The sequence below is a fragment of the Epinephelus moara genome, chromosome 1 (genome assembly GCF_006386435.1).
Source record: "Epinephelus moara isolate mb chromosome 1, YSFRI_EMoa_1.0, whole genome shotgun sequence".
Taxonomy (NCBI): Eukaryota; Metazoa; Chordata; class Actinopteri; order Perciformes; family Serranidae; genus Epinephelus; species Epinephelus moara.
Genome location: NC_065506.1, coordinates 17,670,870 through 17,685,542, shown reverse-complemented (window position 1 = coordinate 17,685,542; position 14,673 = coordinate 17,670,870). Strand labels below are relative to the sequence as shown.

At 39.5% G+C, this 14,673-nt stretch overlaps 2 protein-coding genes across 5 annotated transcripts in view; both read right to left on the bottom strand.

Moving 5' to 3' along the window:
• myo5aa (myosin VAa) overlaps nt 1–3,375 on the bottom strand; it is a 74,737-nt gene extending 71,362 nt beyond the window's left edge. For all 4 annotated transcript variants that reach the window (XM_050046034.1, XM_050046040.1, XM_050046049.1 and 1 more), the window contains exon 1: nt 3,110–3,375. In XM_050046034.1, the coding sequence (XP_049901991.1) occupies nt 3,110–3,136 (27 nt within the window). In that variant the 5' untranslated portion in view covers nt 3,137–3,375. The remainder of the gene's footprint in view (nt 1–3,109) is intronic.
• Nucleotides 3,376–6,611: 3,236 nt separating this feature from the next.
• On the bottom strand, nt 6,612–13,266 carry LOC126386221 (cAMP-regulated phosphoprotein 19-like). The gene is made up of 3 exons (XM_050038462.1): nt 13,077–13,266; nt 11,094–11,216; nt 6,612–8,387 (listed from the first exon to the last, which is right to left on the bottom strand). Exons 1-3 carry the CDS (start codon nt 13,131–13,133, stop codon nt 8,217–8,219), a joined length of 351 nt encoding a protein of 116 aa, XP_049894419.1. The 5' UTR covers nt 13,134–13,266; the 3' UTR covers nt 6,612–8,216.
• Between the last annotated feature and the right edge of the window lie 1,407 nt (nt 13,267–14,673).

Below are 14,673 nucleotides of genomic sequence, written 5' to 3'. Positions count from 1 at the left end.
ATCCTGCTGAGAAAGGAAACTAATTGAGCTGTTTAGACCAGAAGCTACTTGTATTTTGTTAGACTGGTTGTAATTTCTCACCTAGGTGCTATTTAACCAGACCCATCACATATTAATCACTTTTGCTGAAAGAGAGTGAAAGCAGGGAGCAACCCTTATTTGTCCTAAATTTACAATACAATCTGACATAAAACTGCATGCTAGACCAACATGTTTTAGACTGTTTTCACTGATACCACCATCACTACTATGAAGACACATTATTAACTATAGCAAAAATCTAACTTGTTTGCTGGGAGGAGATCCTGAAAATTAGAAGGCATCTGGCAGGACACTGAACGTAAAAAAGGCAAATTTTTGTCAGGATCCCCATTAGCAGTGCCCTAAAGCACAGCTAGTCTTCCAGGGGTTCACATGTTTGATCTATGACATGTCAGAAAATTGTAAAACACAAAATAAAAAAAAATAAAAAAATTTCTAAAAAAAAAAATCAAATTTGGTCAGACCAACAATCCAAATTCAAAGATAATTTAAAAGCATACTGTTGGTTACTGTTTGGACACAGTATTATTGGCATTGAATGTCAAAATCAAAGCCAACACCAGACTAGTGTTTTGGCTCGCAATGTTTGCATTTTATCGGTGCTGTGTTTTCAATTTTTGTAGCTTCCTCTTGGCTGCGTGCTTCTCATGGTCTGGCACATGGTCCCTACCATTTTATAAAGTGCCAACCTCACCTGCATGCTGTGACCAGGAATGTCCTGAAAACAGGAAAGTAAGACGAAAAGAACGAAATACAGGCAGAGGGCAGGGTCTATGCAGATAAATACACCATCACGTACTTCTAGTGGATCAGTAGGGCTGCAACTACCGCTTCTTTTTATCGCAAAATAATCTCTTGAATATTTTATCCATGAATCAATTAGTTGTTTAGTATATAAAATGTCAGAAAATGTTAATCAGTGTTTCCCAAAGCCAAATATGACGTCCTCAAATGTCTTGTTTTGTCCACAACCCAAAAGTATTCAGTTTATTGTCAAAAAGGAATGAAGAAACCAGAAAATATTCACAACTGGGATTTGAGAATTTTTACCTTTTTTTCTTAAAAAAATACTCAAACCAATTGATTAACTATCATATTAGTTGGGGATTAATGTAATAGTTGATAACTAATCAACTAGAAAAGCACTCAGAGCGCAGACCTCCGCCAAGCAGCTCGGATTTCCCGCCATTTTATTATTTTATCCACTTCGCTTCAACCGATCACCACCAAAATTTTATCATCTGTTCCTTGTCCCATTATCAACCTTTCCTGAAAACTTCATCAAAATCCGTTCAAAACTTTTTGAGTTATTTTGCAGACAAACAAACAGACAAACAGACCAACGCCAGCAAAAACATAACCTCCTTGACGGAGGTAATTAATCCATTAATTGTTGCAGCTCTATGGGTCATAAGCAGTGAGGAGGGGGATTATACTTGATTTGTATGAGTCCATTCATTGTTTTGTTTTTTTTAAGAAAATCCTTTCATAGTATGCCTTTAAATTACTTATTAAGATCAGAAGAATTATCACTGATTAAGATGAGAAAATCAGCAAATATTCACATTTAGGGAACCAGAGCAGACTGGAACCGGTGAATATTTGCTTTGCTTTTAAACATGGCTTGTTTCTGGTCAATTTTCTGTTGATCAAAAAATAGATTTATCAAATTATTTAAGCACTAAATATTTGCCTCTCTCCTTTAATATCAGAGGTCAGGATCAGCACCCCAAGGAGCTGGCAGGGACTCAAACATTTCAGCAGAGAGTCCATTTGCTGACACAGGGTTCAAATCTGTGTCATCTGGTTCAAACACATTGTCTTTGACCACTTGTCTAAGCTTGTCTCACACACTTAAGACAACAGAGGCCTGGACACACTCCTATCAACACCAGAGGTCCGACCGAAAGTAAAGAGGTTCAAATTACAAATACACTACAGTGCTGCTGTTAAGTGGAGGTATAAAAAGGCATTTCAATAGCGATTGTCGTCACAACACACACACACACACACACACACACACACACACAGTCACGTTTCCTCATCACCACCACAACCTTATTCAAGCTGAACACACCAGCTGTCAAAGTAGGGGGATGGGTGACTCATCTCCTTCTCCCTCACACACACACACACACACACACACACACACACAAACACAATTTCCTATCTTATTTAACATTTGCAATCACAGAAATGCAGCAGCAGCACTTGTGACCTTGTGAGTCCTCCTCATCAGCAGCAGTGTCATGTTCTCCTCACTGAGCATCTGAGGCTACAGAGCTACAGAGAGGCTGCAGGGCCTCTGCTAGTCTAAACACCCTGGATGCTAAAGGATGCTACAGGGTGCTACACTGTCCGGATGCGGCGAGCATCGCAGCAGTACTGGTACCCAACCTGCAGGACTCGGCTCGCACACAAGAGAGCCGGGTCACAGGCTTGACACACAGCCAATATTAAAAAATAAAATAAATTAAACACTAACATGAGACCATGTACAGGTTTGAGCTAGCGCCAAATGGTTTAAAATGAAAACCAGAGCCTCCATGATGGCTGGCACCGCCTTTGCATCATCCCAGCCCCCTAGCCTCCAGTGGGGGATGATGGTGTACAATATAAAGGCCCGGGAGGACAACATATCTTGTTTAGGGTGGACAGACAAGGTAATACATGACAAAATAATATTGATAAAGCTAATTTTGTCTTCAATGTAAAGGACAGCAGATACACAGGCTGCCGCATCCATTAACGTTGCTTTCTGTCAGCTGCACCCATTACAGCCTGAACTGACATCTATATTTAAACACCTAAAAACACTGCATGTCAGAACAGCATGTTTTATGTGATTTTGAATATAATTTTCATTCATTTAAACCCACAAACCAGCCTGATATTAAAAAAGCCACGGTTTATCGTGGCGAAAATCAAACTGTCAGCATGTTTATCCGGAGAGCATCTTTAAAATCTGGAGCCATTTTAGCATTAAGCTAACCTCTGCGACTGTGACATTTATTCAGCTAACATGCTAGCACCTAGCTATACACATATAAATATACACTTGTTTTACCTTTGTGTACAGCTCCGACGCTGCCATGACGGTCACACGCTATGTCCTTTCTCCAGTGAGGGCTAAAACTCCGGCAGGTCTCGGCGCTGCTGCATGGGAGGGTGTGTGTGTGTGTGTGTGTGTGTGTGTGTGTGTGTGTGTGTAAGTGTTCATATAGCGGAGGGAGAAATCCTTTGTTGCTGCTCCAGGGGACTCAAGGGGAAGATGTGTCTCTTATCGCCATGATAACCTGGAGAGCTTGAGGCTGCTGCTGAGGTTTCGGTGTCTCACTTTGCATTCTGGGTACGATGGATGAAATGATTCAGCCAAACGGAGAGGGCTGCTGCCGCGTGGGAAACTGCGCCCCCTGGTGCTCGCGAGGTGGTAATACACCAACAAAACATGTTCCTACGCCAAATAATGTAGTTCCTAGAAAAATAGTCCAGTCAATGTGTGGTTTGACCTGGGGAAAACTGCAATATTAATCATTCAAAGTTTTTTGTGATCTCTTGGGACAACCAGATAACATATTAAAAGTATACCATTATACACCGATCAGCCAAAACATTAAAACCACTGACAGGTGAAGTAAATAACTTTGATTATTTTGTTCCAATGCATTGTTCTGCTGGGGGCGGGGGCACTGCCACTGGGGAGTACTGCTGCCATGAGAGGGGGTACATGGTCTGAAAGTATATTATCATTTAATTTTCTGCACATACAAATTTGTTGGTCCGTGAAAACCATGATGCATATCAACACTGAGACTGAGACCTTAAATGAGACCAAACTTTAAACATGCCATGGCTTTTTCTGTCTTTGGTTTAACTGTTGGTGCCATTGAAGGTTGATATGTGTGACGAGCTGCCACTTGGGAAGGGTTATTATCTTGAAATATCATCTAGAGATGAAGAGTTTTTTACAATACCAAACTAGAATTTGCCACCTTACGTAGTACCAAGATCACAACCTATTCCCCATAATGTTTTCGACCCTACCAAATAGATGTTTCCACTATTGCCCTGTATGTGTTTCCTGTCCCATCCCATTGAAGATGTACAGGATGTCTTTTTCTGGCACATCATCATGAGGCACAGCATTTCATATTGTTTTTGCCATTTATTTAGATTGAAATAAATTGTTTTAAGTGAATGAAAAAATAAGATGATGACAACAAGAGTAAAAATGCTAATAGAATAGGTTAACAGAATAGTGTAGAAAAGTTGCTGGTAGAACCAGTCAGCTCACACACACAGTACCTCCATGTCAACCTAACCCTTCACCTCCCCTGCACTACAGTCCCCTACGTAACGCTCAAACTTACCATGAATGATGCCGTTATAGATACTAAATATAGATGGAAGAATTTATAGCCAGTTGAGATGCGGTGACACCAATAGGAGAGTGTGGCACAAACTGCAAGTGAAAAATTTGGCCAAAAAAAGGTTGTTGGGTCGTAGTACCCCAAACACAGGTACAATACATCAGAATGTTCTCTTAAAACAGGATTTAATGAAAAGATTGGCCCCAAAAACTTTGGAAAAGACACCAGATATACTGAAGATGTGTACATACATAGACCCTCTACTATTAACATAATTTTACCCAGACCATGTAACTGTAAAATGTTGAAACTTTGCTTTTGACCTTGAAAACAAACATGTTTCAATAAATCTATGACGGTATACTTTTAATATATGATGCAGGAGAGTATAAGGACCAATAAAAACTATGAAACATTACTACTGCAAATTCCCCTAGGTTGGGCCCATTTTTGTGTTAGATTTACTGGACTATTTAGCAACATGGCTTTAATATGTATCACATAGTGATAACTTCAACTACATAACCATAAGTTAGTGCGAAACTCAGACAAAACCAAACGGATGCTGTTCACCAAGGCTACACACACTGAGTGTTTTAATTTTCATTCCAAATGGCAAAACAACATATAGTCTCACAACACTTATTGTCCAGCCAGATATCAGTGTGTTTAAGCATCATATTGACACTCTGATTACCAAACTGAGAACAATGCTTGGCTTTCTGTGCAGAAATAAGATTTGTTTCCATTTTCTACATAGAAATATAATTGTAGAATCAATATTTTAAACTGTTTTGGATTATGGGGATGTTATATAAGGAAAAGTTGCCACCTTTCAATTGAAATCACACAATGCTTTCTACCACTCAGCCCTAAGGTTCATAAGAGGTGATCCTTACAGCACTCACCACTGGCATCTTTACCTAAAGGTCAGCTGGTCACATTTAGCTGTGAAGTGGGATCAGCATTTTATTCATCTTTAAAGCTTTGATATAGATAATTCCACCCTTAAACTCTGACCTCACATAACATTTTACTTGCACACAGAATAGGTTGTTGCTCCACATTTCCTTCATCAGAACTGAACTAGGAACAGTCATTTTCCTGTAGTGCATGGAATAAACTGCAAAATACCGTACATTTGGACACTGTCAGTGTTATTATCCTATATTTAACCTTTACCTATCATATGGTTGTTGGTTGTTTTGTAAGATTTTATTTCTATTTCAACTGGTTTGCATATTGATTATCTGTTTATTTTAACTTATTTTAGGTTTGCCTCATGATTGTTTTTATGTCTTGTTTTGCACAGAACCATTGAAAATGAGGGTCTCCCTCAGCTGATTTCCCGAGTCTTAAATAAAGGTTTGCATAAATGAATGAATCACATTATGTAAATTGTACCTATACTGTGTTTTATGTGGCTGTCTTTCACAGCTGCAGACTCCACCCTCTATAAAATAAATGATTATGAAAAGCCTTCAGAATCATCAATTAATTTTTATTTAATTTAGGTACGTCATGTAAGTAATTAATAATATATTTTAAGAATATAATAATATCCCACACATATGAATGTTTTTGTCCATTTTGCAGTTTTATTGAATATGTGAAAATGCTGGGATAGCAGTATTTTGTGTACAAGGAATTTATGTTCTTTATTCATGTGTATGATTTAAAAATAAAAAAAGAATGTGGAAAAAAAATCACCACCTTTCACTTGGCAAAGGTTTTTACAATCATTTGGTAGCCCTAACTACGGCATGAATCACAGAAGAAGTTATTTCTTTTGGAAAAGTAAAAAGTGAATGTAATATGTAGGAACATCTTGCAGTATAATGCAACTAAAATGTCCTTGAAAAAAAAGGTTATGTTAAATTTTTGATGAGCCTGTTGAAAGAGATTCAACAGTAATTTCTAACATTTCACTCTGATCTAAATTTATAAGTGCTCAAGTCTTTAAGTGTCACTGGCTGTGGTGCTGGATTCCCTCTGATTGGAGTTTTTATGCACCCTTCTGTTGATAGCTACAGTAGTGCATTACTGGTGGCCCTGATACTGGTTAATTAACCACATAATGGAATAAAAATTATTTTTAAAGGTCAAATGTGTGCACTGTTTACACAACTCAAAGCACCTTAAACATGTCATAAACATCAAAAAGACAAAATAACACACACATGATGCGGCAACCAAACATTTGTGCAAAACTATTTTATTTACAAAACAAAATGGCACAAAGTGACAGCAGGGCAGCCATATACATGCACAGCTCAGACAGATGTTGTGCTAGCTTAGATTTACCACATCGCAGGTAAATTTCATCCAGTCAGTAATGACCCTGGGAAAGCACTACACAGGGTCAAGGACATTTTTTCAAATAAAAGTACTTTGACTTATGAGTATAGAAGGTTTTTCCCAAGTCTGAACATGATTCATAACACTATTTGTTCCCAGTGCCAAGACCTGCTCCCAGTACTTTTTTTTTTTAACCATAAATTTAGTCTACTAACGGCATACAGGACACAAAGACTGGTCCCTACTGACAGAAATGTAGCTTTTAGGTCCCATACACTCCCCTACATCGTCTTTCAGTATGGTAACATTCATGACAACTTGTAACTGTAAACTTTGACCCGAGTGTTTTGACCCATCATCTGAGGCTGACATGGAGGGCACACCACAAATACAGTGCCAACGTTCAACATTACATTTCAAACGGAAGCAACATGTCTTCCTTTCACTCTCAAGTTTCAAGATGTCTTGAATGCATCATCTACATGCCATCCAGTGCTTGTACGCTGCACCTGAGCTTTTCAGCACGTGTAAATGTCTGTGTTCAGTGCACCTTGATGAATAAAAATGGAGTTCAGCGAGGTTTGCCTTTGGGAGCCCTGCGTCACACATGCAGTTCCACATCACACTCTGGCCTTTGCTGTGTGGTTCTTTAGTACAGCTTCCTCCCATGGTTCAACAATCAAAGTGTTAACAAAACTGAGCTTGGCCTCTGGATTACTATATTCAGTAAATCACAAGCATATTGACAATATAATTTAGAATAAGGACATACAGTGAATGATACAAATCTGATGTAAAACCCTCTAAAAAGCTGACATCTGCCCCTGTGCCGAACAAAAGGATATATATATATATATACACATATATATATATATATATATATATATATGTATACACACACACACACACACACACACACACACACACACACACACACACACACACACACACACTTCCAAACTGAGATCCTGATGCCCATACTAAAGCTCCCCAAACAAACAAGATGCAGCTTCTGCTGCTCGCCCCCATCTTTAGCCAGTAAACACAGCGGTATCAGTTGTCTATCAGTCGCACACAGACGTCACTACCTGCTCACACTCACACTTGGATGTCTTTCAGTGTATCTTACATGGAAGTAAAGAGAAAATAAAAAGGAACATGGAAAAGTAAAAGGACAATGACAGCAGGGCAGTCAGTTTGGAAGAGTAGCGAGGGAAAACAACAAGGATAGGAGGCAGTAAAGGCAGGGCTAGATGAAACAAAAATAAACAGGATTTGACGGTATCAGCTAGCCAGTTTGCTGGATGCCAGGTGTGGGTTCCTGCTGGGTGGGGTCCAGGCTGGTGGGGAGGGGGCAGAGGCAGGGGACAGGTACTGTGACCGGTGGAGCAGAGGAAGGGGATAGATACTGTAAGGGGCGGGAGAGGTAATGTTACAGCTCTGAGACATGGGAGGAAAGGGTTAGGGCTGGGAGGTGCTGCGGTGGCTGTCGAGGCTGTGCGTGCATCAGCCTGCCAGTTTACTGGCCACCAGAGAAGGTTTCCTCTGGGGCAGGTCTTGGGGGGTGGGGATGTGGTCTCCTGTGATCTCCGTCTTCTCTGGGGCAGCTGTCGGCAACTGCTTGTTCTTGATCTTGGCTTTAGCCATGTTATAGTCGCCAGAGTCAAAGTACTTTTGCTGTAGAGAGACATTAAGATTTAAATTTGTGTGTGATCTATAACAGAATAAAATTAAAACACATTAACTACATTGCAAAGAGAAAATAAGGCATTGTCAGTATGCAACATGTACATCAAAGAACACTTCTACTTTGCACGTGTTACAGTGGATGATTTGCACTGTTTTCTGTTAAAAACACTGAACGTAAACAGGACTTTTGCTTACAGGAAAACTCCACAGGGCACCTCTTAGATACAGTATTTAAGCTTGTTTGGCAGGCAAGATAAATATATTTAGGACTGTAACTAAACATAATTTCTTTATTAGGTCTTCTTTATCAATTGTTTTTATGATTCAGAAAATAATTTAAACTGTAACTTGTCTCAACTTTTGTCAAATGTCTGCCACGGGTTATAACCTGAAGGTATTAAACTTATGATTTTTAAAAACTAGAAAAGCCTGTAATCATCAAATGTTTGATTTGATATGTTTGTTTAACTTGATATACAACTTAATATTTTGTGAATCAAAAATTAATCAATGACTCAATTTAGCAGTCTAAAGTTTAAAGACATAAAATAGTGCTGCACTTTATCGATCAATCAATTTATGGATTATTAAAGACTGATTATTAAGTCTATCAAAATGGCAAATAATGAAATACATTTTCAAAAATTAAGTCAAGTTCGCCTCACAAGTGATTACCAGAACCTACGTGATGACCTCAAATCACCTGTTTTCCTTGGCCAGCAGTGTATGAATTACAATGTTATCAAAACAGAGGGAAGCAGCTAATCCTCACATTTGAGAGGCTGCATACCAGCAAGTCATCACTGGTATATTTGCTTGATAGATTAACTGTTGTTTATCATGATAATCCAATGATGTCTGTCTATGTATAATCATTCCAGCACTATAGTAATATACTGTATGTATAGTACAGTATATGGAGACACTTATTATATATGTTGTTGCCATTTTAAACACCTCGCTGAAACTAACACAGTCGAGTAAAACATCACTGCAATAAATTCTGCCTTCATGAAGGTTGTAATGTTCAGGCACCTTTAAAACTGTTGAGGTGTTGACTGCAGTTTGGGATGTCCCTAATTTGCACTGTACTACACTGAGAGGTGTAAAAAGTTTTGTTTGTTCTCAATGATAAATGGCATGGTATGGGAAACTCTAAAGAAGGAGCTTTGGGGTTAAAAATTAATTTCTCAAGCTTAGTTTAGGCACCATATAAACTTGAACTGAGGGTTAGTGTAGCATTATCAACAAAAAGAATGACAGTGGGTTTAGGGAGTGTACCTGAGGGGTATTCCAGGTAGGAGGTTCAACAAACCCTGAGTCTAACCCTGAACTCTGAGGTGATTTACCCTGAGATGGGAAACTCTGAGTTACCGGTTCCAGAACAGCTGATTTGAGTTAGTTCAGTCAACTCTGAGTATGTTCACTCTGAGTTAAGCCGACAATAAAAAGCCATCATCAATGGAGCTCCGACTCCACGATTCACCATGGCAACAGGTAAATAAAAGACAGCGCCTCCATTTTAATCCAGTGGATGTAGAGATATTAATGCATGTGTAGCAGACGGTGTACGTTTATCTTTAAAAGAAGAGCCTGAGTCAGAGCGAGGAAAGTGTCAATAAGGTAACCATAAAGTTAATAAAAAGTTTTATTCAGTGTTGTCCGTTTATTCATCATTTATCAGACTTACATAATTCTTAATGAAGATAAAGTGGTGGAATCTGACTGTGTATCAGGCTGTAGATACATTACATTATATTAATAATATATAATAATATATTTGTTCAGATTTAATCTGATGGGGAAAAACACAGGAGGCAGCAACTGAAAAAAACATATAGGCTAGGCTATAGATCAAAGACATACATGACTGTAAACTCACAGTCTGACCCAGTAATAATATGTTTGGTGATTTGCACTTGAAAAGACGTTGAGGTTAAAATACAGTAGATTTTAAAATGTTGGACATCGATTTGTATCTTGACTCAACAGCATTCAGCGACTTTATTTCAGCTACAAATGTAGTAAATTTAAAGACACTGAAATGCTGCACCATTGCTCACTCAGAAATATTAACATATAATCCCCCATATTAGGCTATAGGAATTATGTTCCATCAGTGCGACCAATGACATCAGTGATAGAGATCATTAGTCATTGATACTATGTGTCTAAAGCTTCATAACGATTTTTAAAATTTAAATAATTAGACCTACATTTGGGAGCTGCACTAACAGACTGACAGTCTGATCCTTGTGCACAGTGTTATAAAAAATAATAAATATAAAAAGGACAGAGGTTTGATTCTGAGCTGAGGATGAATTCTCGCTGTGTAACATTTGAACGTTAAGACAAAAACCGATGTCCAAAGAAATGATTGATGTGCATAAATTCAGTAACTTAAGACAGTCCTGAATAACAAACTAATATCCAGCAGGATTTACACTGTGACAGACGGTAAATCTCCGCTAATTAATGCGCTTCGATACAAGCTTTGACACGAACTGAATGAATGAGGAAATGAAACAGCGTGTAAGAGGGAGGAGACAGAGAAAAACTCTTTCTGGAACGGATAACTCAGAGTTTCCCTCATCTCAAGGTTAACTTACTCTGAGTTTTCACATAACCCGCTTTCTGGAATACCCCCCTGGTGAACTATGAATGTTTTGCAGACAAACACAAGAGATTACTCACCCCCTTGGTGAGGCGTTTGCGAAGCAGGTCAGAGCCCCCAGGTTTATTTCCTAACTGTGGGTACCTGGCTTTCAGTTTAGCCTCCTCCGCCTTCTCAGGACTGATCACCTTCTCCTGGACCTCCTGAAAACAAGCAGAAGCATTAGGCTTCAAAACAAGGGGAAGCAGGTTACTCAACAACCACATGCAGCACAACAAGAGAGCATATGAACTAGGTGCCTCAGGGCAGAGTCCTGCACGGGTACCCGCAAAAACAGCTGATTTGCGGGTGGTTTTTAAAAAACATTTTTTTCTCGGGTTCGGATCTGGGTGGAAAAAATAACATGCGGGTCGGATCGCGGGTTTTAGATAAACACATCAGTCATTAGTTCGGTAAACTACATATAACTATCTTGGTCATTATTTACTCTCTGAGGATCGCCTCCGCTATTTCGCATCGGTCATTGGTTCAGCTGTTTACACGCGTTTCACCATCTAATAACACAATTTGTGATTGGACGACAGAATCAACATGGCTGCCACCGTCTAACAAGCGCCACTTCGTACGTAAATAATTATTTAGGTATTTGAGAAATAAGTGGATAAAACGTACAACTATCACTTTATAATGTTTCTGAAGTGTTTCCCTGATGATTACTGCTCTCCTCGATGGATTCTAAAAACAAGTGACGGCTCATAACTGCTGAACGTCGCTCTGGACAGAAAGTAAGTCTATTATTACACATGTAAAGTTCCTTTACATAGATTAAAAGTTTAAAAGCATTAAACGTAACAAACGAGTGCTTTTACACTCGTATGGGAGAAGAACACAGAGGGCTGATGATGGAGCTGAAGTCAGGTTTTTAATTGTGAGAGCTGCTTCATTCAGGTCATTGTTTACTTACTGGCACCTTAACTGTGGCGATATGCTGTTCAATATTCAGCCAATATGACACAAAATGATTACTTTAAATCCGGGTTACGGGTCGGGCTGCGGGTCGTGTTTCAACGGGTCGGACCGGGTTGCGGTACTAATTGGCCCGATGCGCGGGTTTACGGTTCGGGTGCGGGTTTGTACGTCGCCGGGTCGGGTCAGGGCGGATTTTGAAAACTGGACCCGTGCAGGACTCTGCCTCAGGGCTTCAACTAAAACATGTCAGCTGATGGCAATGCAGTACAGAACAGAGTCAGACGTTTACACAAACCCAACATTAATGCAACACATGCAACACTAGTTAAGTCTAATAAAGCCGGTTATAACAATATCAGCACGGAAGTACTTAAATATTAACCTGCCTGGGATAGTGTTAATCCATGTTGGTTTTATAGGGCTTTGCAGTCCATATAATCATCAAGCTAATTGGAAATATTGGCTAATGTTTTGTCGACAGCAACACTCTCTCAGAGTACACACTATAGAACTAACGTTACTCGGTTGAGTGTGTTGGAGTACCGTTTAGGATTAACCGCAAAATGTGCTGTTAAATAACCGTCAGTTTGTTGCTTGCTAACAGCTGGGGCGATTAGCTAGGTAGCAAGCTAGCTGCACGGGAAATCGCAGTAGCCACAGTAGAGTAAAGGATAACGTTACTGTAACTGACGTTAGGCTTCAAACCGGAGTACAGCAATCTGTTGGGTTGTGCTAAGCTAACGTTAGCACCTAAGCTAACGGTTACCCATTTTCCAATGTGAATGTCATGACAGTTAGCTTGGCGAGTAGCGAGCTGCTAGCATTAGCTGGTAGCACCTCTGACATTCACACCAACCACCCGAAACATTTACTAGAAACTGAAACGGCAGGCCAGCTAGCCGATAACAATATGCCGTTATGAAATTTGAGAAATAATATTAACTATTCCACCCAGGGCTTTGTAGGTGGTTTCGGCTGATATGTCAACAATGACGAGCGCGGGGCGAAGCAGCTAAGCTATAAAACGTTGCTAGCATTAGCTGCAACAAAGTCAGCGGTGCAGTTGCTAAGCTGCTAACCCGCCGCACAGTTACCTTCTCCTCCATGGGTGTCTCCTCGGCTGCCTGCGTCTCTTCGTTCTCCCCCGACATTTCTATGATATCTTGATCTCAGACAAGAGATTGCTCACTAGTTGAACAAGTGATCCACAAATCCCCTGCTCTGACTTTCCGTTCCCATACAAGTCCTACACAGGCGAGCGCGCACTCCCACACAAGAAATACTACGTCACATGCGGAGACACCATGCGCGCACACGTTCGGGCACTCCTGCCGCGCACCCGCACATAGTGCTGGGATCGGATTTATATTGCGTAACATACCGATCAGCTGTTAGACCCATGTGCTGCAGAGCTGGCTCTAGCCACTTTGATGCCCTAGGCGGGATTAGGGTTTGGCGCCTCCCCCCTCTAGTTTAACATATTTTTTTGAAAGGGGGATTAGCTATTCTAGCTTTAATATGTCAGGTAGACAACTTGAATAAATATTGATAGTTGCACTATACTTTGATTATATTTTGAGGTTGGCCATATTTCCTCTGTAAATTGTATTTGTCATCAAATATATTTTATTGTGCTACTTTTACCATAATAATAGAAGTATGTAAGACAGATTTTAATAATAGATACTGTTGGTATTCTTGAATGGACTCCTTTTAAAAAAGTCAAATATGTGGCAATATTGCATTCAAATGAAAATTGGGATCTGTGTGCAAGCTACAGTTCCCATTGTTTTTTGTCGCTATGGAGGTTTATAAATGTTTAAAGGCTTGGCCAACTTACTGACATTGTAGAAATAGACTTTCATAGCCCCCATGTGTGGACAAATGGACAAAAACATTCCAGATGTACAGGCCAGGATGAGTTGCATGTGTAAGTGATGTGAATATTTTGATAAGAGTATTTGTGAATATTTGATAGAATTATACCAAAAATGTTTCTGGGTTTGGCCATATTTACATTAGAAACATGACTGCAGCAGTAACATACAATTACAGAATTCACTTGATTCAGGCTGTGTCTCACTGGAAGTCGTGAGGTAGTGAGGTGATGTGCTGAACCCAGCCGTGCTGCTACTTGTTGCCTGACTTGTAGCTGTATTCAAACATAAAGTACATCCATACTGTTACGCCACTGCTGTCTGTTGTGTCTTTCTACTTCATATAAAGTAGGCACTGTACAAATAAACTTTATTTCATTTGACCTATATTTACTGTAATTAGTAACAAGGTTAAACTGGAACATTCAATAGTAATAATAATGACATTATAATAATAATATTAATAACAACAACAAAAATAATGATAAAATTGAGAACATAGCAGTGTATCAGAGACCACAAATAATTGGCTAAACTTACATTCTTCAGCGAGTGGAGGAGATGACAGAGAAGGCCCCTCTGCAGCAGCTTCTCGGGGCTTCTAGTTCAAATATTTTCTCAGTGCATCTGGACAGATGTAGAGTAGATCTACCTCTTACTGTACAGTACAAGCAAAACATGCTGCTGCAGCAGACAGACGACTATTTGCACCAGTTATGTGTTCAACATAACATAAATTATTATCCAGTTGTGATTATGCATTACTAAAATTAAAGAGATTGCACTACAATTATATAAGAAACAATAAATTGTG